A 23,826-nucleotide genomic window follows, 5' to 3' on the forward strand; every position below is an offset into this window, starting at 1 on the left:
CGCATTTATATGAGTGAAACATTTTCCGTTTGAGGAGAAAATAAAATAAAACCAAGAAAAGAAATAGAAAAAGAAATTTTAGATGACAACTTACTAAGTAGTTGCGTCAGTAAGATGAGACATAGGCTGTATGTTTTTTCCTAAAAAATCTCACCATTTTCCCTTCAAACTAAAAGTAACTTCAAATGTGTTTTATGATTTTTATAGAAGAGAATCTTTGCTAAATATGGTCTTTGAAAGCAGAAAATGGATTAGGATCACATCTTTATAAGCAGAATGCTTTTATGTATACTTCTGGTGCCTCCTAGAAGGTGACTGATTTTATTTTCCCTTGTAAAACTTGTCCATTTCTCACTGAACTGTGGTATTCAGTGAATTTCTGAAATCTCAGAAACTTGTTGAGTTTGGGCTAAAAGTCTGGATTTTTCTTAAAGGAGAAAGGAAGAAAGTTGTTTCTTTAAAACAACTGTCTCAAAAGAACATTACGATAGAAAAACAAGGGAAGTACATCACAATTTTGTTTGTCATCGAGCTCCTTGTAGTGACCATGTAGGTGGTCCTCAGAGCATGCCAAGGCAAGACCACCCATCTCCTGTGTGTCCTCCAAGCTCGTGAAACGTGCTCTGTGGCTCGGCCGCTTCACGTGTGTTTGCGTGAGCGCGATCCAAAGCCACCAGCCTACGCAGACGGTGTTAACAGGCCCTGACGTGTTACAAAGGAAGCAGTTCAGAGACAGTAACAGGAAAACTGCCTCCATTCACTCTGGAAAACGTTTCAAACTTATTACGAGTGGGTTCTGTGTCAGGGGAATTTTTTTTTTCCAGGATAAGGAATTGTTGCTGAACAAATTATAGATTATGAAGCTATGGCGGAAGAGAAGTATCTGTTGACGAACAGGAGGAAACTGCTTCATTTTAATTCCAATTTTCAGCAAAGCTGATAGTAATTCCCTTCCAGAATTATCTGGTCTAAGCGTTGAAAGTCATAATAAAATTGTGCAGTGCAAATATTTGCTTAAAACAGCACAATAGCTCTCCTTTTATCACTCCGAGACCTGTTCTCTGAGAGGACTGACGTAGAGTGTGTCACAAGTGGAGAAGTGGGAAGACATTTGCACAAACGCTGTATTGGAGATCTGAGCGCTCGAATTGGAGATGCTCCCAGACTTGTGGAGTGTTCGTCTGAGATCCGCAAAGACCCGAGTTCTTCCCCAAGCTGAGTCTCCAGCAGTCCGCCCTCCAGAAGCTTCCTGCGAGTGTGCTAATAGGCCTTAGGAGAACGTTCTATAACCACCCATCTGTCACTTTTTAACAGACCTGATTGGCAAGCACTTGTAACAACTGACATCTGTTCTTGCTTATTGATATGCAGATTTATGGTAATTGCTATGAACAATAAGACACAAAATTACCTAAGGTGAACATTAAATTAAATTTTCATGCCCTTCTTCTTATAAATAATTTTTTTTAAATATTAAATTTCAAGTAGGCATATTGCACATCTGTTTTGTACATAATTTCTTCGTTTTGAGAAGGATCCCCCCGCCCCCCCGTAATGAATGAAAGGGCAGATCCCTGTATTCCTAACTTTTTTTTTTTTTTTTGCCATCTTGATAGGGACACACCTTAGGTTTCCTAAAACTTAGATGTTTCGCTTGTGTAGTCCCCGGGTTATTGCCCTTGGTTTGGGGGTGCCCATGTGAGCAGAGCGCCTCGTGAAGTTAGATGATGTTGTTTTTTCTTCTCTACAGAAGTGTCTGCCAAGCCAGACCGGCTTCCCAGGGCTGTGCCCTTTCAGGATGCTTGTGTGGGGGACAGTGTGACCTGGGAGAGGGGGTGAAGCAGGGAAGGACGGGGCCCTCACATGCCCCAGGGAAGAAACGTGAATGGCAAACAGGCAGAGGCAGAAACCCACCGTGACTGGGCTGGGGGAGGCAGCTGCAGCGTTGAAGGGGCCTCTGCCCCCCCCCCCCCCCCCCCCCCCCCCCGTGCAGGAGCAGGCGTGGGTCCGGGGGACGCGTGTGCCTGAGGGTCCGCTCTGCTGGAGGAGGAGGCTGTGGGCGTCAGCCTGTCCTGGCATAGCCGCCCAGGCTGGGTTCCCCACAGAGGGCCACCACCTTCTCCCGAAACACCTCGTCCCCCAGGTAGGAAGGGATGGCCAGGTGAGGGCTCATGGCAGTGGGCATGTTTGTGGCAGGAAGAGCCAACATGTCAGTCACCAGGGATGTTTGCCGTTGCCAATGAAAACTCCAGTGACGTTGTGCCCAGTAAGAATTCCCCATGCTCTTTGCCCACGCCCGAGGATCGTGACTGTGATGGGATAGGCTCCGGACGTAAGTGGCGTCTACAAGACCAGGTTGGTGCAGGACTGTCCCCGGGGAGGGACAGCCAGAGAATAGGCCGCTGGCCTCCGCAGGGCTGGCTGGGAGGACCCTGGGCAGGAGGACAAGGCGCCTTCACTGTGACCCTCCTGTCCTCCCCCAGCGTCAGCTGGGCCGGGAGAGCAGCCGGGACCCGAGGGACTCGGCCCGTCTGGCTGCCTCTGGTGCTTGTCCGTGTGTTCGGGTGTCTGCTCTGAACAAGAGCCGATCCCTCATGTCCCTTTTCTATCTCTGCTCTGTGTCGTCATTCGCTGTCCCACCCCAGGCCTCTCGTTTGGTCATTTTCCCCTAGGAGTTGTGTCTCTTTCAGGTTGTCTAGACAACTCAGAAGTTCTTGAACTTGTTAGGATCTATCACCAAAAAAGCTGTGCGCACACGTCACACGCGCACTTTTTCCTAAAGTTTCCGGCAGTTCCCCGACACCCTGAGCCCCGTCCCTGGGCCGCCAGCTCAGCAGCCCTGAGTTCAGGCGGCTGATGGAGGGGATGCAGCCTGTGACACGCTCAGCACTGAGGGGACGGCGCCTGTGGGTCCCTTTCTTCACAGAAGCAACCGGAACCAGTGGGCTGTGAAGCCTGGGACTTTGGTGATGATGCACAAGGAATCACATTAAGAAATTAAAGAATTGCTGAGGTGATTTGGAGAACAAAATGTGATACCCAGCTGCGTCAGTCACTGGTTAACTGGTTCTAGCTACTGGCGAAGACAAGATCACAAGTTCCGCCCCTGCCCTGCGGGGTTTGGGCACCATAACCCGAGCAGAGAGCAGTGTCGTGAAGCTGTGTGTCTGCTGATCAGGACTTTGGTCCTGCTGGACTGAAATGCCGCTGCCGGCAGCTTTCATCTGCTCACGTGGTGGTGACGGTGACCAATGCTGCTCTAGGCACGTGGGAAGGGGAAAGTGCACTCCTGGTGCCCCGGCCATGTGGCCTTTTGAAGCCCTGTGCTGAGCCACCCCTCCCCTCCTCTCCCTGCTTTGCGTGTTCCTCCTAAATGTCCCTGAGACTCAAAGTTTAATGAAGTGAATGGGCACCAAGACACGGTGAGGAGGAGGAGGAGGGCAGAAGAACTCCAGGTGGGGACAAGAGGACAGAAGGCATGATCATGGACTGGCCAGGCTGGCAGGGAGAGGACAGGCCCACAGGGGAGAGAGCAGAACTGTCCTCACCTTTCCCCAGGACTATTCCTTCAGGGAGTGGCCCTTGGAAATAGGTGGAGGTATTTGACCTCTGCCTGTCTCGGTTTCCTCTGTCTGTGACACATGACAATAATGGCGCCTGCACGGTGTTGATTCCTCGTGAACACCAAGTAAGAGGCCACACGTTAGGCCCCGAGGAGCGTGCCTGGCACGCGCTTTGCTCTTGCTGCCATCGGTGTCATTGTCAGAGGCAGTGCTGTCGCAGGTATTAGTCTCGCCAGTGACGCTCTGGGCTGTTCTTGGAGCTTTAGGAGTATTGACGCATTTAGTCTCTTAACCCTCAAGAGGTGGGTTCCACTTTGATCCCACCTTACAGGTGGGAACCCCAAGGTGCAGACAGGTGAGCAGTGTGCCAGAGGTGACGAGGTTGGCAGTAGGTGTGGCAGAGCCAGCTTTCAACCCAGATGGTGTGAGCACAGAGCCAGCCCCGGCTGCCTCCATGAGGTGTTGCTGCTCTCGTCACTGTTGTCACCAGCAGAGAATGCTGTGCCTTCCAAGCCCCAGGAACCACAGGACAGGATGGAGGAGGAGACGCTGCTGCCAGCTCCACGCTGAGAGAAGCAGGATGTGGAGGTCAGGGCTGGGGATGGGGCCGGCTGCCCTGCCTCACCTCTGGCTTGTGAGCACCTAGTTCTTTATTTTTGTTTTGTTTTAGAGATGGGGACCTGCTCTGTCTCCCAGGCTGGAGTGCAGTGACTTTTCACAGGGACAGTCATAGCTCACTGCAGCCTTCAGCGCCCAGGCTCAAGCGACCCTCCTGAGTAGCTGGGACTACAGGCGCTGCCACCGCACCCAGCTCATGAGCGCTGATGTCTGAGAACAGGAGTGGGGGGACCCTGAAAGCCTCATGGGTCAGCACCCAGGACCATGAAAGGGACAGGACAGAAGGGGCAGGCAGTGATCCTCCGCTGTGACACCTTCAGCTCCTCGGCTGGCTGCTGCTCCCTTGTGCTTTTCTCTCATCTCCATCAAAGCAAAGACCTGAGGGAGAATTTGGTTCAGAGTCTGGGCCCACTGCCAGAAGCTGATGAACTGGCAGGAGTTCTCCCCGATCACTGGCTTCTTCCTGCCCCAGGATCAGGCAGCCTTCCTGGGCACGGGGGCTGCCTTGCTTTCTGCTTTATCCTCAGTGTCTTGAGCAGGGTCTGGCTCATCATGGCTGCTCGGTAACTACTGGTTGGATGGATGGCTGGATGGCTGGATGGGTGGATGGATGGATGGATGGATAGATAGGTAGATGATGGGTGGATAGATGGGTGGATGGATGAGCAAATACAGGTTCTCCTGCCTGACTGGTTCTAACTCTTCCCCTTTTCCTTTCTCCCCAAATCCATTAGATACTGGGGAGCACAGTGGTATCTCTTTTACTCTCTCCATTTCTGCCTCCTTGGCCCATATCTTTTCCTTTCCTTGCAGTGTGGTTGTTGAGCAGTGTTGGCCATGCCCCAGTGTGCTACCCAGAAACTCACTCAGTCCGCCTGGCCTTTGCAGGTGGCAGCAGGGAAGGGCTGGACAGGATGTCAGAGGCCCTCATGGGTGGTGAGGTGTGAGTGTGAGGGGGAGTGTGAAGGGGGACGGCCAGGCCCAGCCCGGCTGCCTGAAGGAGAGGACCGTGCAGAGAAGACTGGAGTGCTGTCGCCTGGCTCTAGGGCCTTCAGTGAGTGTCGGGGGATGTGATAAGGAACAGATGGTTCTAGGAGGTATTTGTACTGTAGTTAATGATTGAGGGAAAATGGTCAATATGTGATGCTGTTGTAAATATCACAGAAGTAAGAAGGAATGGGTAAAACTCAAACCTTGGCTGGCTGTGTAGACAAATGTAGCAATTGATGCAGACGCCATGCTGTTCATTAACCCACTCATTCATCTTACATAGCTGTATTCATCACCTACTATAAATTTAGCAGTATGTGTGTGTGCGCACGCATTTAGGTGGACTCGAATGAGGCAAAAATCTTTGTCCACAAGGAACTTAGTGTCTAGTTATGAAGGTAAGAAATGTATGCCAATAATGGCAAAGGAGGATATGCTGAGGGCCACAGAAGAGTTATAAACAGACAGATGAGGGAGTTTGCAGATGCCACACAGAGAGTGTGTGTGTGTGCGTGTGTGTGTGTGTAAATGCACACCGCGAGTCGACTGTGGAGGGCGGCGTGCAGTGTTGCAGAAAACCCCGGCCCTGGGCGGAGGGGCGTTTGCCGCCTGCAGCCATGCGGCCTTGGCCAGGGACCTAGTGTCTCTGACCCAATGAGCAGGCTGAGCCGGCCGTCGGCACGGCCCCCTTACTGCAGTTCCCACCCAGAGGGTCAGAGACGTCCTGGAGGAGGACCCAAGGCCTGAGCCCAGAATAATGGCTCTGCCTGCCCTTCATCGGTGCCAGATGAACGTTGAACATTTCATTTCGGTGCTGAACCCTCTTGCATGCTCAGCCGTGTGTTGCCGATGTCGTCTGGTCGCCTGGTTCACATGGCTGAAACATCAGAGGCAGCGTTAGCCTCGAAAGGGCACAGATGGGTCAGCACAAAGAGCCTCGCTCCTTGCGTGGTCACCCACAGCCCGGGGTGCACGTCATGCTAAGGCGTGAGGTGTGCGCCTCTCGGGAGGTGGAGCCCCTTGTGGGGCCCACGCGGGGCTGCGCTGAGCCAGGCAGTGCCCGTGTCTCCTCCGTTTCCATTTTCCTAAAGTAAAACTGAAAAATAAGACGAGTGCTTCTCAGCACCCACATTCTCATAAATACGACCCTGTTCGACCCTTGGTCGGAGAGAACAAGAGAGAGCTCTGTTCCCAGTGGTGGTTACGTGGCAAAGCAGGGTTGTAGGACGTCTGCCCTTTCCTCGCAGAAATCACAGGATTCCACAAATGCTTGCGTCCTGCTTCCAAGCGCCCCGCAAAATAAGCGGGTTTTGAAAAACAGGTGTTTGGCTTTCGCCCTAAGCCAACAGGTCTGGGTATCTCCTGGGAGAAAAGTATCGTTTTGAACAAAATGAGAACCCATTTTGCAACTGAGACATGAGAAACTTTTATCTGAGTAGAGACCTGCCCCGACTGAGGAGTCCAGGGCAGAGGAGCAGGACACCTGCCCTGCAGAGCTCACATGGGGGGCTCCTCACCAATGGCTGGGGGGCTTGCACATGTATGTTTCTAGAACATTCTCTCATCCCTCCATCCACCATCACCCCAACACATATGGAAGCCACTCTCCTTAAAGCAGATTAAATTTGCTTGATAGAGATTTATTAAGGATCTGGATGTAAGGCATGAGAAGAAGGTAGAATCAAGCTGATTAACTGCAGTAGTTTTCTATATGAAATTCCTCCGTATAAGGGGAGAATCATTATTTCCTGCTTCTTGCGTGTGCATTCTCTTACCATGAAGTGAGTCATGGAGAAGTACTGTCAATGGAAAAGCCCAACTCTGTAAGGTAATTTAAAGAGGTTTATTGTGAGCCAAATTTGAGGACCGTGGCCCGGAGCTATGCCCAAGAAGCCTTGAGCAAGTGGTGCTGCTGTGGTTGGGTTAGAGTTTGGTTTTATGCATTTCAGGAAGACAGGAATTAGGCATAAATCATAAATCAATACGTGGAAGGCGTAAGTTGGTTTGGCCCAAAAAGGTGAGACATCTCAAAGTTGGGGCTTACAGGTTATAGGTGGGTTTGAAGAGTCTTTGATTTATAAATGGTTAAAGAAATGAAGCTTTGTCTGAAGGCCTAGAATGTTTTAAATTAAGGAAGTCTGTTGATCAGAGATAAGCCACTGGACATATACCCAGACTCAAGTGATCTGTTAAATAAGCTTGACCTGCAGGGGTGATTTGAGCTTTGTCTGACGCAGCCTTAGGCCTGTTCGTGAGTTACACAGGGTGTCTCCACCGTGGGAGGGCGCGTGATGAGGTGTGTCTGACGTTCCTTCTCAGGGCCAGCAACTCAGCTTTAAAGGGTATTTCTGGGGTCCCCTTGGCCAAGAGGGGGTCCATTCAGTCAGCTGGGGGGGTGGCCTTAAGATTTTATTGTGGTTCACAATACTGTGACCCTATTCGGAGAACCTTTGAATGGAGAAACGGATGCAGAAGGAGAAAAGGCACTAAAAGTGCATAAAGCAGAGACGGCAGCCCCAAGCCCAACCGCACGTATCGCCCCAGATCTCAGCTGATCCCAACCTCGTGTTCTTGAAATGTTTCTCTCTGTTCTTTTTCATAATTTTCACTCGTCAGAAATCCATTCTAGTTTAAAGTAGTCTCCTGTGAAAAATGTGTATCTTTCAAAGGCAAATGCAAATAATTTATAAATAAAACTGTTAAGGCACTATCATCTTTATTCATTCTTTAATTAATCAAATATTATTTGAGTTCTTACCATATGTACATTTTAGAGTTCACATTTGTAATAAATTCAGAGAGAGAAGTTCAGAGGCAATCACAGTAACAACAATAGCTAACGTTTACTGGGTGCTTATGTTTTGCCAGAGGACTTGGCTTTTGTCATCTTATTTAATCTCTACAACAGCCCTTTGACGTGAGACACGGCTGATACTGCCCCTCACTAGTCAGGAAATAGACTAAGTAATTTGCCCAGAGTCAGCTGGAAAAGTGGCAGAGCCAGGATTGGAACCCATCAGTTCAACTTGGGAGCAAGAGATTTTAACCAGTAAACCAACATGTCCTGGATAATACCTCAAGTTGAGGGATTCGGAGTTGACCCTGGAGCTGTTCCTCCAGCTGCCCAAGCCCACGTCCCACCGTTTCTTGCCAGCTGTGTCCTAGTGGTGGCCAGTCTCCAAGGCCCCACCGTAGCCAGTCAACACACAGAAATCCCGTCTTCTTGGATTGTCTCTACAGCATGGAGAGGCGGCGGGTGGGAGAGGGTCCGGGTAGCATAGGCCCCCCACAGTGAGAGGACTGTGCTAGGAGACCTATGGGGCGGGGTTCCGGTGCCCGCCCTGGGTCTCTGGGAATGGAAGATTGTATCAGGCGAACTGAAGGAGGTGTCTTCCCTGAAGGGGGTTGGAGGGCCCAGCTCCCACCTGGGCGGGGCGACTGTACAAGTCACCAGGGCGCCTCCTGTATATGCCACATCACAGGCGTGAGTGCAGGGAGTCTTCTGCTCTCGTCTCCTGCCCTGGTGACGTTAGGGGCCTTTTCTTGTTGGGAACCGGAACGTGGGGCCTGTCGCTAAAGGTGCGTTTCTCTTCCCTCCGCAGGCATGAATGCTTTACAGCTACAGAATCTGGCGACGCTCGCTGCTGCTGCAGCCGCGGCCCAGACCTCCGCCACCAGCACCAACGCAAACCCTCTCTCTACCACGAGCAGCGCCCTGGGAGCCCTCACGAGTCCCGGTGAGTGGGAGCGTCGCTCTTCCCTTGCAGGTGCGGCAGCGAGCGGTGCGCGGGTTCGCACGCGCCCGGGGGGAAGGGCAAGGTGCGCGTGTGCAGCGTGGAGCCAGGAAGGGGCACTGGCCTGTTTTCCTTATTTTTTTGGTTCATTTTATTTACTTTTTTTTTAAAGGAACAAAGTTGTGTGTTTTGTTTTCCAAGGATAAAATGAAAAAAAGTTTTCTTGAGAAAATCCATTGTGCTACTATGTCTTATATGCATTCATGTTGTTTTAAGAAAGGTCTACGTTGTCCATCAAACCCTCATTAAACCTCCAGTCTATGAAGGGCCGTGGTCTCTTAGTTCTGCTTTTTTGTCCTGTCCTTTTTTTTTTTTTTTTTTTTTTTTTTTTCTTTTAAAGCCATTTAAAAATTCTCTGTTAAATCTCAGAATTCCTAAACATTCCAATGTTAATGTTTCATACCAGTTCCATCTTTCACATTTGTCTTCAAAATCCATGCTCTAGCAAGGGACATCTTTTGTTTGTTTCTGGTCAGATTCTGGGCTATTTAATTTAAAGTCTTTTTTCCTCACAAATTTTGTTGCCTTATTCAAAAGCAGATGCCATTTTTGTTTTCATCCAAGCTGGACGTAACGTGGTTGCTTAGATACCATGATTTGTTGTTGTATTTTTTTTTTTTTTTTTTTTTAATTTAAAAAGGCAGGGTGTTTCAAGGCTTTCCTCTTCCTCTGAATTTTCTGGGTCTGGATCGATGATCTCACCTCCATCATTCCATGAAGGAGTCAGCCTGGACCGTCTCCAAACTTCCTTCTAACTTTGAAAATCCCATGACCCTCTCTCAGCTGTGCCCAGAGGATTAGCTAAGTGTTGGAAAACACTTTGATGAAAATACTGCGTGTGTTTTCTTTCAGGAAAACACACAGGGAGAGCTAGAGCATGATACTGCAGAACGGCTTTCTCGAGGCTTTGGGCTCCGGGCAGCAACGAGGATGTTCCTAGACCCAGTGGCACGAAGGACAATGGCCCTCGCAGGCGTGGGGAACCTGCGGCCTTGAGGCCACATGTGGCCTTCTGGATCCCTAAGTGTGGCCTTTTGACTGAATCCAAATTGAGGCCACATGTGGCCTTCTGGGTCCCTAAGTATGTCCTTTTGACTGAATCCAAATTTTACACAACAAATCCTTTTAGTAAAAGGGGTGCATCCGAGAAAGATGAAGCTTTTCTTGCCTCCTTTGGTGCTTAAAAAAGAACAATCTTGAAATCAGAAGGCCTCGGGTTCTCCAAGCCTGGAAGACATTTTCCCCTCGGGATGGTTTTGAGGGAGAAACCTGAGAGAGGTTTAGAAGCAGCTGGTGGATCGATCCTGACTGTGTTGAGATGTCATGGCGGCGGCACGTTAGGTCTATTGACTTCATTGCGTAGAATGTCTTCAAAAACGTACCGTTACTCTACATGGGCTTTATTTTATGCAATAAATACTCCTCCTGAAAAATCAACTGTCAGTCAGTTTCCTCAAGAAATTAAGTTACAACTTTAATACATAAGCTTGTTATTTAAATAAATCCTATAATGACCCCTTTTGAGAAATAAACATTTTTGACATAAGTTTCCCCCTTAGAAAAAAATAATAGTAATTTTCCTAAAGAAAAATTTGATCTATTTTATAAGTCAGATTGAAAAGTATTGGGCCGGGCGCGGTGGCTCACGCCTGTAATCCTGGCGCTCTGGGAGGCCGAGGTGGGCGGATTGTTTGACCTCAGGAGTTCGAGACCAGCCTGAGCAAGAGCGAGACCCCTGTCTCTACTAAAAAAAAAAAAAGAAAGAAAGAAAGAAATTATATGGACAGCTAAAAATATATATAGAAAAAATTAGCCGGGCGCATGCCTGTAGTCCCAGCTACTCGGGAGGCTGAGACAGGAGGATCGCTTGAGCCCAGGAGTTTGAGGTTGCTGTGAGCTAGGCTGATGCCACGGCACTCACTCTAGCCTGGGCAACAGAGAGAGACTCTGTCTCAGAAAAAAAGAAAAGTATCAGGAAGTTTTCCTCCCGTGAGGACTGATACGTTAACACAGCGTCGCCTCGTACTGTGTTTTGAGTGGGAAGCAGGCGCGTCGGCGTGGGGAGGGTGGACGCCGATCGGTGCGGATGGTGGCACCTGCGGGGAGCCCGGGTCTCGGCAGCTGCTGTCCTGGAGCTGGGGCGCAGCGGTGAGCGGGACACGCGTGTACCTGCTCCCTGGCGTCACTCAGCCCGTGGGGGACTCGGCCAGTGAGCACACAGGTGCTCGGCACACCTGTGGGGAACAGAGCAGGATAAGGAGGAGAGGGTGAAGGGGGCTGAAGGAGGCGACGCCTCTCTCAGAAGGTGACGTTTGAGCAGAACGCTGGAGGGCCCGTGGCGTGTTCAGGCGGAGGATGGCGCCGGTGTGAGGGCTGAGAGGCGGGAGACAGCCGGGCGTGCGGGTACTGGCGAGTGTGAGCGGGGCGGAGGGGACAGGCCCCTGTCACTCCACCATGTATGGGGAGGAGCGGTCGGTTGTTGTCAACAGCCTTCTCAAAATGCGGGCCACTCGGCCTAGGAGGACGGCGCAGGTGTTTGCCCAAAGGAGTTGGCAGTGGACGTGACCATTTTCAGTCCCCCCGCCCCAGACCGCGGTGAGGGATGGGTTCTCCTCCCTCCCGCTCTGCCAGCAGAGTGTCCCCTCGCCGCGCCCGGAAGGCGTCCTGGAGCACAGCGAGCGATTTTCCTCCTCTCTGTTGAGGAGCGCTTTGCATAATAGCTAAAAGTATTTCATTAGAATCCTGAAGTGCGGCGGCAGAAACGACTGAAATCTCCATTTCAAATATTTTTCTTAAGTGTATCTGAAAAACCTGGTGTTCACGTGAAAGTAAATTATTTGTCTAATTTCCAGCAGGGACTTTTTCAAAGTCACAGAAAATGTGGTGAGTGGAATTCATGACTCTCCACTTCATCAGGGCAATTTCCTGTGAAATGAAAGGGCGGGAAGCCATTCCCAAAGCCAGTGCCATTATTTACTTTTTAAATAATAATAAACTGGGCTTACTGTCCGTGCCGGGAGCCAGCCCGGCCCCGGGACACGCGTGAAGGCCCATCCCACGCTCCCGCGCAGGCCTCGGGGCTGCCCTGGTTTTTAAATACATCTCTTCGGCTTCAGACAAATTCATCTGGAAAGGAAAGGGACAGTTGAATCCCCCAAACTATTAATATTTTTTATAATTGTAAATTTATCATTTCAATTTTGCATACCCAGGAAAAGTCTCCCTACAGCATTATTATAAATGATTTTAAACAGTTTTGGCTTTAAAACATGAAGGATTAAGCTTTAATTTTTGTAAAAAAAAATCCCCTTAGGCAATAAATAGGTTCCTTTGTCTAATGGCCTTGATATAAAAATTAAAATAGTTTAAATTGCCCATGGTTGGAATAAGTATTTCATGCAATTATCAGATGGTACTGAATAGAATTAGAAATTAAATCATGAAAGAATAAAAACCAGGTAAGTGCATATTACTCCTTTTATGAGTTTCCCATGGGTCTTTTGAAGCCTAATTTAATCATGTTTCTTGTCTTTTATTTTGATATCATTTTTCCTTTGTTTACCTCAAACTCCTATTTAGTTAATTAATTCTTGGGTCATTTCTTCCTACCCAGTTTTGAGCCTGTATTTGAGGACTGTGTCTCTGTTTATATAAAGAGGCAAATTGTCTCTAAGGGGTATAGCTAGCTACTAAAGATGATAATATTTGTCTTCCACGCAGCTTATAGATTGGTTTTTTTCTGGTAATTCTGAGAGTTTGGGAGAGAGCATTAGTGTGACCACATGTAAACATGTCTTTGGCATTTTCTGTCTCAAACATAATATTACATTCATGTACTATAGTATTCCACTGACCTTCTTCTGTTTTCTTTTTTTAAAGACAAGGCTGTTTCAAAATTCTCCAAATGCTTCTCTAAGTACAGACTCAGTCAAGTGCACACTTCAGGATAATAGATAATTTCTTTCCGTAGTGTAAGGCATTTTAAAATCCTAGGAGGCATTTTTCCATCCCCACCACCGGCTTTACAAAGCGTTTGCACTTTAAATTCTAGGCAGTGTTTCTGCCCATCTTCAAGGTGTTCCCTGCCTCCTTGAAGGCTGTGACAGAGTCCCAGGGAAGTGGTGACGCTTCCGTTTGGACGATTGGAGGTTACCCGAGGTTGAAGGTGGTCTACCATGATCCAGACCCTTCTCTCGTCCTCACGTAGTAAGGACCAGTAAGTGGCAGCTGTTGGTGTTGTACACGGGGCTCACCGGAGCTGCTGGATGAGCCTGGGAAGCAGGAGTTTACCATCAAGGTTACCCTGTAGCCTTGCGGTTGGCAGGGGCTTTGTCACCACCTGAAACGTACCTGCGTTCACAGCAGGGGAGAGCTTGTGTGCAGAGAAGTGTTGCACAGGCTGACTCAGCGCACATCCAGAGCCTTCTCACCGGTGCAGGGCAGGCAGGGTGGGCCCTGCGCCACCCCCGCCACATGGTAGCGGCACCAGGTGGGGCTTGGACAGGCTGGAGAGGGACAGGCAGGCACAGGGTGCTGGGAGAGGCCATCTCCCCACGGCTACTGCAGTGATGCCACCACCTCAGGACGTCTAAAACCAGACTCCACCCACGGACTCTTCTTCCCACCGCCTTCCTCACCCGGCTAGGTGGATCCTCGGGGTCTCGGGCAAGACCCCAGTCCCTGACCTGTAGCACCGGCCTCACGCCTCATCAGCCTCCGCTTCCTGGCAGCCCTCCCTGTGGGGCATCTTTCAGTGGACACTGGCCTGGATGAGCCCTGTCTGTGCTCCCCTTGTACTCCTGGAATGGCTCCAGCGTGGCCCCTGCCCTCTGTCCGTGCCACGCTGCCGCCGCTGGGCTGGGCTGGAGGGAGGCACAGCCCTGAGCACCCACCCTCACTCCCCGCGTCGGGGCAGCCTCCACCCCCCGACACACGGCGGCCTTTGCGCCCTTATCCTTGTGGGTTTCGCTACCTAGAATGTCTTCTCCCCATTTCCGCCCATGAAAGTCTTTTTAAATTTTAATTTCTAAAAAATCCAGATCCCAATAGAGCCAGGAAAATCTTCTACATCACTAATTTATTGCAGTGCCCGTCCCTGGGAAGACAAACGTGTAGGTATAAAATTGGCATTTTTAATGCACATTATAAAAAGTATAGTGTATACTACTGTAAATTCAACTGCAGTAAAAAAAAAAAAAAAAAAAGTTGGTAATAATTAATGAAAACTTTCACTCCTCCTGCTTTTAAGAACCAGTGCAAATGCCACCTCTACCACGAAGCCTTCTAGTAAGAATTAAGCGCTTCCGCATTATATTTCCAGCATAAATACCTGACTAATGCTAGACCTGGGTCAGTGCAGACTCCTTCCTAAGGAGCAGTCGGGAGCCTGCCCGAGGCAGAGGAGGAGGGAGGCTGGAGTGTCGGCCGGGCTGGGTGTTTGGTAGATGCCACCTCCCTCCCACGCTGCCACGTCACCTTCTTCATACCTCCGCTAACACTGGTTCTGTTTCCTTTACAGGACAGTTACTTGGGCACATGCTTTGTCTCTCACCCTCTAGATAGTAAGTTCTTGGAAAGTGGGAACAATTTATTTGTAATCCCCTTGCATTTGGAACAATACATCACTCACGGGCTCTCAACTGTTTTTTATGAATTCAGTGGAATAGCAAAGTGAAAATAGTCTAAGATAGATGTTCAAAGGCCATTCGGGTTAGTCCAGTACGCACCTCTTTCAGGGGGCACCAAAGTCCGTCACGATGACATTGACAGGGTCGGTGCAGCCACCTACGAGGAGTCCAAACATAGCCACCCCTGAATGTTCAGGTCCAACAGGTTTCTGAAGAATGAATCAGTACTAACTTCCATTAGAACAAAATCATATGAGGCAATTTTTTTATTGCAAGTGTCCTACGAAGAGTGGCTTTCAGAACATTCTGGTGTCGTGACATAGAATAAGTAAGAGTCTCGTATCAAATAAAGGCATTTTTCTTTCGGAAGAACCGCCTACTCAAATGTGGGCTTTTGAAAGATGACGCAACAATGGATCATCCTCAAAAAGTGCCCGTTAATTACGTGTGCATTGCTAATTCCACACGGCCCTCCGGCGTGCGTGCACTAGTGATACAGCAAGATCCCATTTAGCTGTTCAGAGTATTTTACACGCACTGTACTTACACCGGACATTGTGCTAATTTGGGGACCAGTTACTCCAGTGAAGGTTGCCTGGATCTCCTACCCTCCTGTTTCTCTTCTTACACCCGTTGTCTGTCTTTGCCCATTAGCAGGGAAAAGATGTGAGTCTCAAAGCTGCTTTAATCAGGCTGGGTCAAGCCTGCCAGTAAAATGAGCTATTTGTTTGTGGGGTTGGATCAGCCAAACCTCTTTACACCCTTACTGCTACAAAAAGATAATTGACATCCCATTCTTTGCTCATTTCCTGCAAGTTCAACATTCTGTGCCTCTCACCCCAAAATTTCTACGTTGGCTCTTACACTTGATGTTATGGGAATCACTTTATTGTCATCAGTGTTAATGGAATCAAATAGGACATAGAATGTCCCACAAATAAAACAAATCTGTAGTGGCTGTAATCTCGATAGGTTGTTTCACTCACTCAGCAGTTACTCACCGGGCACCTGTGTACCTGGGACTGTGGTCGGCACGTGAGATGCGTCAGTGGACAAAGCTGACAAAAAGCCCTGCCCTCGTGCGCTTTGTGTCCTAGCAGGAGCTTTTCAAAAAGCATTTTACTGAATCCCCACCAGAGTAAAATAATGTAAATCACCTTTAAGTATGAACTGTAACTCCTATACCCTTTACAAAAAGCTTTTCCTAAGCAGTATTTTTATATATCTTAAATTTTGTGAGTTAGACCAAGGTGGGGCGGGGAGCCAGCCTCCTTTCTCTCCTGTCTTCCTTGAACACAACAGAGAGCTCCGGGGAGCATCTCCCCTTGGGGTAGATTTGGCAAGTGGCAAGACCAGGAAATGAGAAGGTTTAGCCGCAGAGAAAAGTGTACTCAGCACTTCTGCTCTGTGGCTTCTCAACAGAATCATTACACGAAAACCAAGTTTTTGAAAGTTCTTAGGTATTTAAAAACTCGTATCTGGGGGGAAGCAGTGGTTGGGAGTGGTGTGTCTTTCTGCTAAATGTTCCTCATTTGGCGTCGCTCATCCTGCCTCTAGTGGGGGAGGAGCTCGCAGAGACCTCCCAGCCAGAGCGGCTTCGAGGGCCCCGCGTGTGCTGGCGGTTGCGGGGGAATCACCCTGTGCACAGCGGCGGCACAGTCCGTGTGGTTTATGGGATGCCCTGACCGGGAGCAGGCTGCAGTCTCTTCATAGTCCTGAACCACTTTAATAAAGCTGCACTGCGGAGGGGGCAGAGATATTTATGGTTCGCCGCAGAGCCTGCACTGGGATTTATGCACATAGATTCCACCTGTGCCCTGGGCTCTGCTTGTGGGATCCTGTCGTCTGTCCCCTGGGTGGACACAGCCTGTCATGTGTCTCAAGGCTGCCGCAAACTAGTGCATCGTTCTTTGCTTTGGGTGGGCTTTTTAATGCGTACGTTGACTCTGGTTCTTCATGTGTTTTCTTTTTGCATTTCGTGGCGCTGGAGTCTGTGCTGTGCTGTGTTAGTGATTGGTTTTTAGATGCTGCTGTGCACAGTCGCCCACAGTGTGTGGCAGGTCCACGTCAGATGCCCTTGCTGGACGTTTGTATGTGCTCAGGGGTGTGTTTTCTGTCCAACACAACTAAGTGAGATTTTTGTTCCCACTAAATTATCTGCGTTGGTGTGTGATACAACCGTGTTAGCACTGGTGAAAAGCGCGTGTTCGTTCTTGTATGTTATCTTAGGTGGGAGAATCAACACAACTTTATTCGAGTCGCAACTTCCCAGAAGGGTATAATCTAAGGTCCATTTTTTAACACTTGAAAGTAATAAATTTTTAGTTAATATATAGTTTAATCCCATGAACCACTATAAACTAGATGTAGTGGCCACAGAAACGTAAGCCAAACGCACCACCCCGACGGTCTAGCTGGAGAGTAGTGAAACAGGCGAGGAACAAGGTGTCAGTGGTAGGAGAGATGGTGTCCTGAGGAAGTGGGGACAGTTTTTATAGAAGAGTTGACGTGTGACCCAAAACGTTAAGACTAGGACTTTAAAGGTGGAAATGGGATAGAGGATACCTCAGACGTGTCAGGTGTGAGCAGACGCAGGAGGGTGTGATCAGCCGATGGAAAAGCCGTCTCCTTTCTCAGAGCGTGAGTTACATGGGAAGTGGTGACCGTGAGGCCACTGAGGAGCTGGGACTTTCCCGTAGGCCATGAAGAGCCACTGAAGGACTCTGAGGCCACGGATGTCGGTGATTGGATTCAGGAACCGATGTAACATGAGGGGGAACGAAAGGGAAGGAGGTAAAGGTGACCTCGGTGTGTTCAGGTGAGCAGTAAGCAGCTCGATCGTAGCAGAGGAACGTGTGTGATCTACGGTGACCTGATTGGGCACATGGTGAGCTGGGGGTCGTGTGCGTGGGCCATGCCCTGAGATCGGCCCGGCAGCAGCTGGACTTCTGATCCTCCAGTCCCCAGAGCGAGGTGCTGGCAGAGCCCTGGGACTCAGCTGCAGAGGTGCGGCCACCGTGCTGGGGTCAGCAACAAAGCAGAGGAGGGGACTGGTGTGGAGAGTCGCGAGCGGTATCTGTGGGGGGGACAGGGGGACCGGGAGGTGGAAAGTGAGCTCTCCCGGCTGCGCGGTGCCAGCAGGACAAGTGGGAGGCTGGGGAGAGGCTCTCTGGCGTCAGCACCCGGGGAGTCGGTTCCCCCCGGAGTGGCCGCTTCACTGCCAGGGTGGACAGTCCTGTGGGCAGCCAGGGAAGAGGATGTGAGCGTGGAGGCAGGAATTCAACACGACACTTCTGTGAAATGTGTTGAATTTTTTAAAAAGTCTATAAAAGTACCAGGGTCGCTAGGAGGAGAAAGTGTTCTGGTTTTGTTTTCAGATGGAGAAAACCTAAACATATTTCTAGGCTAAATAGAAGGAGCCAGAACAAAGGAAGAGGCCATGGAGAGCTGGAAGTTGAAGGACAGAGTCGGGGGGCAGGCAGGAGGAGGGAAGGGGACGGTGCCCGGTGAGGGTCCGGCCACACTTTGCCATTTCCACCTGGCACCGGCACAGCGACCGGTGAGCACAAGCCCAGAGCAGCGCCGAGTCTGCGTGTGGTGCGGCCGTGAGGAGGGGACACCCCAGCCCCTGGGACACGGAGAGAGGTCGGGACTGGGGAGATGTCAGGATGTATGACAGGAAGATGTTTACATCACATACAGGTCGAGAGCTTAGCTGTCTAGAGCTGGAAACAGAAGAGGTCGCGTGCAGGACAGAGGGTTAAGGAAAAGTTACTCTGCAGAACGCAGAGGAATTAGAATTCTAGAGAGTGAGTGGCCATCGCGACCGCCGGTCACTGGAGTGAGTCGTTCATCCTCCTTCAGTTTTCTCAATTGTAAACGGAACTGTTCACTTTCACTTTTCTTACTGAAATATTGAGGCTTTTATATGTATATTATATATATTTATATAAATTTATATTTTATATTTATGAGTGTATACTGTTGCTTTTTTAAAAAAACAGCGTAAGTATCATATAAGAAAGATGATTTCCTTATTTTGGAGTGATACTAAATAACTGCTCCTCTGGAGAATAGGAAAGTAGGTTAAAACTGGAATAAAAAACAGTGATATTTTTCTGTGAATCTTTTGCCTTTGGAGAGCAAATCCCTCCGCTCTTCCTAAAACGGTCAGAATGTCAATGCAGGGAGAAGACGCCCTCCTCGCTCCTTTCTGCTTTTGTGCTTCTCGACACAAGCCGGCAGCGAAGTTGCCCCCACACCTTAGATGTGACTGGAGGTTGGAGAAGCAACATCTCCTCCCCACCAAAGACAAAGTGGTGCTGTTGGAGTAAGCGGAGCAGGACAGCCGTGTCCGGGCAGGATTCCAGCACGGGGGCCGGGCGGAAGCCTGTGGAGTTGCTTTCATTTTAGGGATGAATCGTGCGTGCTCTGTGCCGGCCACTGGCAGGGACAGCCGCCCTGCTGAGCGCCCACGGAGGTGGACCTGCCCGCCTTCCCGCCACTCACCTCCAGGACCGAGCCCATGGCCTCTTGCCCTTTGCCAACCTTGGGGTGGGTCACATTGTCCAGAGGAAAATCCACCTCCCAGAAAAGGTGTTCTCTCCACCTGGGCAAACTGCCCCTCTCCAGGACACCCCGAGGAAGGCCAGACTTCAGAGAGGTCGTCACTGACGCTGGTGACAGGGGCCTGGTCTCCTCAGAAGCTCCTTCCCTCACCCCTTCTCCCCAGCGGCCAGAGCAGGGTCCTGTTGTCCAGTTTTGCAGCTGTGGGAAATCCTCACGGTCGACCTGTCCAGGTGCCTCGTTTGAGATCCAGATGAGGAAACGGAGGCTGCGAGGGCAAATGCACAGGTTGTCAGCAGCAGGTGAAGTGACAGCTCCGCCACACATGAGGGCTCCAGCAGGACCTCCTGGGGAGCCAGAATTGTGTTTCTGGGGTTTTCACTCACTTGCTCTCATCCTTGTGAGATGAACATTTTTCCCGACCCATGTCCACGACTACCTGCCAAACATCTGTTTTAGTAAATCATAAGCAAAACACCACTGGTGGGGAGAAGAGGTTCAGTGTTCTCTTTCCTTTGCTCTGTTCGTGTTAGTTCCGCACACACCGAGTTTACGTGAACTGGCTCCTTCACCGCTGTGGCCGTCACTCTCCAGTGTCTGGCTTCGTGGAGCTGGGGCAGATACTAAAAATAAGGCCAGGGAGGGAGGCACCCTGTGTATGGACAGCCGATGAACTGGATTTCCTTCTTAGAAATACCAACTAGTGAGAGCCCCAACGAGCGTTTGGAAATGAAAATTAAAGTGAAAACAGTATGGCGACTTTAGACGTTAAGAGTATGATACCATCCACGTCAATGTCTCACCGCCCAAATGTTTGCTGCCGTGGAATGAAGCCTCCAAAGCAATTCCAGATCCAAAGTTAGTCCTCTGGACTGTGAGTTTTCCTCTGATCCATCTTCCAGAGACCCGTAAGGACTCGTCCGCCCGGCAACGCAGATATTGGTGGACAAAGCCGCCCTATTCCGGGCTGGGGCCGGGGAGGCCCCGCTGCCTCAGGGCCCTTGCACCGCCTCTAGCACTGGTTCCTCCCACCCTGTCGCCCCCCCCTTCCCTTGCCAGCCCCCCAAAAAAATCTTTTAGACAATGAATTAAAGTGAGAGCTGTGGTTACTGTGGGATAATTAGGCGCCGTGGGAGAAGAGGCACTCTGTATTGTGCTAATGCCCTGGGGTTGTGATTAGCTAGTAATGATAGTGCCTGTGTCGCTGCTTAATTATTCTGCCGCCTCATAGTTCCTTCCTGCACGGCTGGAATGCACGTCCACGCTCGCTGGAGGCGACACGGCAACCGCAGGCTCCGGTGTCCTGAGTACGTTTGGTCGACGCAGGCGATTTTCTCTGTGTTTACAATTATTTTATTTCCTAACCACACAGCCACTGTGCTTTTGCTTTCTCATCGTCCTATGGAAAGTGTTTAACAAACGCACTGAAGGCGAGCTCTTGCTCTCTTTTCTTAATGTTATTTTGTTGTAGCTCAAAAAACCCTCTTGCTGTCCAGGAAAAGCGGGGAGGACGTGGCCGTGTTTGTTCCTAGAACGCGAGCTAGTTTCTGGGGCGGACTGGTGCCAGACTCGACCTGCAGATGCGCTGGGAGAAGACGGGCCGGGGGGGAAGGGGCAGCTTCCACGTAGGAAGAATTTTTTAAATAAAGAAACGGTAAATGTGAGCGACTGATAGGCCCGTAATGGCCATTTTTCTCCCTTTCTTGGTGGATCTGGAATGTTCAGAAGGACGGGGGTGGCCGGGCTCCCTAGCATCTGGCGGTCAGCCTCGCCCCAGTGGGAGAATCTCACCGTCTAGGAAGAATAAGCAAGGAACCTATAAGTCACTGTGTGTCCCCACTGCGGGTTCAGGAAGGGGCAGCTGGGCTGATGGAGGGTGTGTGCAGGCGTGGTGTCCGGGGAACTGAGCGGCCATCGGTCACTCCGCTTAAATGTCACGTCAGAGAAGCAAACGATGTCTCTGGTCCTGTCCTGGTGACACCAAGGCAGCAGTTGGCCTCATCCGTTCTATTTCTTAAAATACACGCTTTTTCTCTGGCATGTGAGCAGAAAGGGAAGGTTTGGTGGGGAGTTTCGCTTACCGCAGGCTCGGCTGTGTCACCGGGAGCCCCCTGTGAGGCTGTGGCACGAGGCGGGCTGGGAAGCCCCCGTCTGGTTCCTTAAGGCCCGCACGCCTGCCACAGCCTGCAGTGGCACCGGCCACTGATCCGCTCCGCAAATGCTTATTGGGTGTCGTGTGTCACACTTGTGGGTTCGAGGAAATAAAACAGACCGAATTCCAGCTCTTTGATAAGCTCATCTCCTGGTGGGATGTTTTTCCCAGGAGAACAGAACCGTAACTTAGCACCCTTGTGTAGTTTTTACTGCGGGTTCCTTGCCTCCCAGCAACGGTCCCTGTTCCTGTCACAAACCAAACCGTCCCTCTCTGCAACCTCTCACCTTCCCGTGCCTCAGACTAAATGTCACACCCAGCCCTGACGGAACTGGGTAGTGCTGCACGGGGCATTTCTCAGACCAGCGGTTCGCAAGCGTCCGTGGGCAAAAGCAACGCCAGGCAGGCTTGTTAAAGTGCGATCCCTGAGCCCACAGCCGGGGACTCCGGCTCAGGTCTGAGGTCAGCCCCAGGTCACTCTGATGCACGAGGTCCCAGACCTAACATTAAAAAAATAACCTTTCTCCGATACATGAGAAGCCGGTGGCAGCGCCCCCAAAGCGCAGTGTGGTGCCCGCGTCCGGCAGACAGGATGATTCCGGCCACGCAGCCCTGAGCCCCGGGGCAGGGGGAGTTTACACCCCAGAGGTCTGGCCTTGTTCTCGGCGGTCGTCTTCCCAGTGATTCAGCCAGTCAGGGCCTGCGTCGGGTGTGTGCTCGGTAGCGTGGCAGCTGCTGTGTGGGTTTTCCTGGGACAGGAGACAGTCAAAGCTGTTGATGGTGTAAGCTCGATGGGGCTTGTATTTAGGTAGCTCCTTTGTTCTTTGGCCTCTGCATTGCCCTGACGTTTTCACATTCTTCAGTTATGCTGTGGGCAATGAAAATTGGCACCTTCACCAAAGTTCTGCCTTGAACCGTTAGAGTTCTGCCTCCTTAGAGTCCTCTTTTTCCCTGCCAGGACACGCAGCCAACATATGTTTGGCACTAGTAGAAATAGGAGCTTGTTGAAAGTTGGCTTATTGGCCCTGCCTAGCCTCGGGGTCTGCAGAACTCCCTGGACGGGTGACCAGCCGGCAGCCTGTGCTCCGCTGGCTTTAGAACAGCCGTCCGCAGCCTTCTTGGCACCAGGGACTGGTTTCACGGAAGACAGCGTTTCCACAGACAGGGGTAAGGGAGGGAGGCGAGCGATGGGGAGCGGCTGTAAGTACAGATGAAGCTTCACTGACCTCCCGCTGTGTGGCCTGGTTCCTCACAGGCCACCGACTGGTACTGGTCCGTGGCCCCGGGGGTTGGGGACCGCAGCTTTAGAAGACTTCTGATCCTTAGACAGTTCTCCTTTATAATGAACTGAAACCTGCCTGTGTATGATTTTCACCCACTGATCCGAAGTTTGGTCTCTTGAGCTACAGAGACTGTCTTTCTGAGGTCAAGACCTAAGTAAGACCTTTCTTCCCTTAGTCTTCTCCTCTCTAGGCTCGATTTTGCCTTTTGTCAGCTCTTTCTCTGTCAACCTGACTTTCATGCCTGCAGACTCTCAAATAATGGACACTGATGGCCAGACTGGCGACGGGGGCTGCAGAATGAGCAATGGGAGGTGCGGGGGGGGGGAGGGGTCCCGTTGAATCTTTGTTTCAAGTGTTGAAGTATTGGCAAAAAAAAAAAGTAGTAAAACTATAATTCTTCCTTTTGAGGGCAGAGTAGCCAGCTTCTCCTTCAGATATAGATCGAGTAAATGTTTATCGATCACCTACTGTGTATCGGACGTCAGTGTCACCTCATTTGATTGTCACGTCCACTACAGAGGCAGGGCACCTTAGTCCCCTTTTGTGGATGGAACCTGAGCAGGCTGCCCGAAGGGAAGGGACGGGGCCCACAGTGAAAGGCAGATCGAGTGACTGCAGGTTCCTCGCTTCCCTGAGTGAATCTCTACAACAGCCGCGAGGGAGACACAAGAGGCAGAGTAGGATTTTCAGTCCAGTGTCGGCAGGATGCTGACTGCCCGGGGCCACACAGCTGGGTTTCCAGCCTTTGAGAGCTGTGTGGCCTTCCACAAGTCACTTACCTCACGGGGTAACTGCAGGTGACTCAGTGAGCTCGTGCCCGTGGAGGGCTTAGGGCAGTGACCAGCACGTGGTGAGCGCTCACAGAATATTAGCTGTCATCTTTATTTGCTTTTTTCCTGGTAAAACTGAATTGGGGAATAGATTGGTTTCCTGTTGCTGCTGTGACAAAGTACCCCAAACCTAGTGACTTAAAATAACACAGATTATTATCTCCTAGTCCCATACGTCAGAAACCTGACATAGTCCCTGGGCTATGGTCAGGGGTCAGCAGGCTGTGCTCCTCCTGGGGCTCCCGGGGAACCCACGTCCCTGCCTTTTCCTGCTTGTGGAGGCCGCTGGTGTGACGTGGCCTGTGGCCCTTCCTCTGCCTTCAGAACTGGCAAGTCTTCTTCACTTTGCTATCTCTCCGGTGTTTTCCCTTTCGGTTCCTTCTTCCACTTACGAGAACCTGCC

General features: G+C 50.5%; 1 protein-coding gene across 2 annotated transcripts in view; it reads left to right on the top strand.

Moving 5' to 3' along the window:
- CELF2 (CUGBP Elav-like family member 2) overlaps positions 1–23,826 on the top strand; it is a 293,960-nt gene that overhangs the window by 241,135 nt on the left and 28,999 nt on the right. For both annotated transcript variants that reach the window (XM_069458926.1, XM_069458927.1), the window contains exon 9: positions 8,774–8,908. In XM_069458926.1, the coding sequence (XP_069315027.1) occupies positions 8,774–8,908 (135 nt within the window). The remainder of the gene's footprint in view (positions 1–8,773; positions 8,909–23,826) is intronic.

Source organism: Eulemur rufifrons, chromosome 25, assembly GCF_041146395.1.
Source record: "Eulemur rufifrons isolate Redbay chromosome 25, OSU_ERuf_1, whole genome shotgun sequence".
NCBI classification, from domain to species: Eukaryota; Metazoa; Chordata; class Mammalia; order Primates; family Lemuridae; genus Eulemur; species Eulemur rufifrons.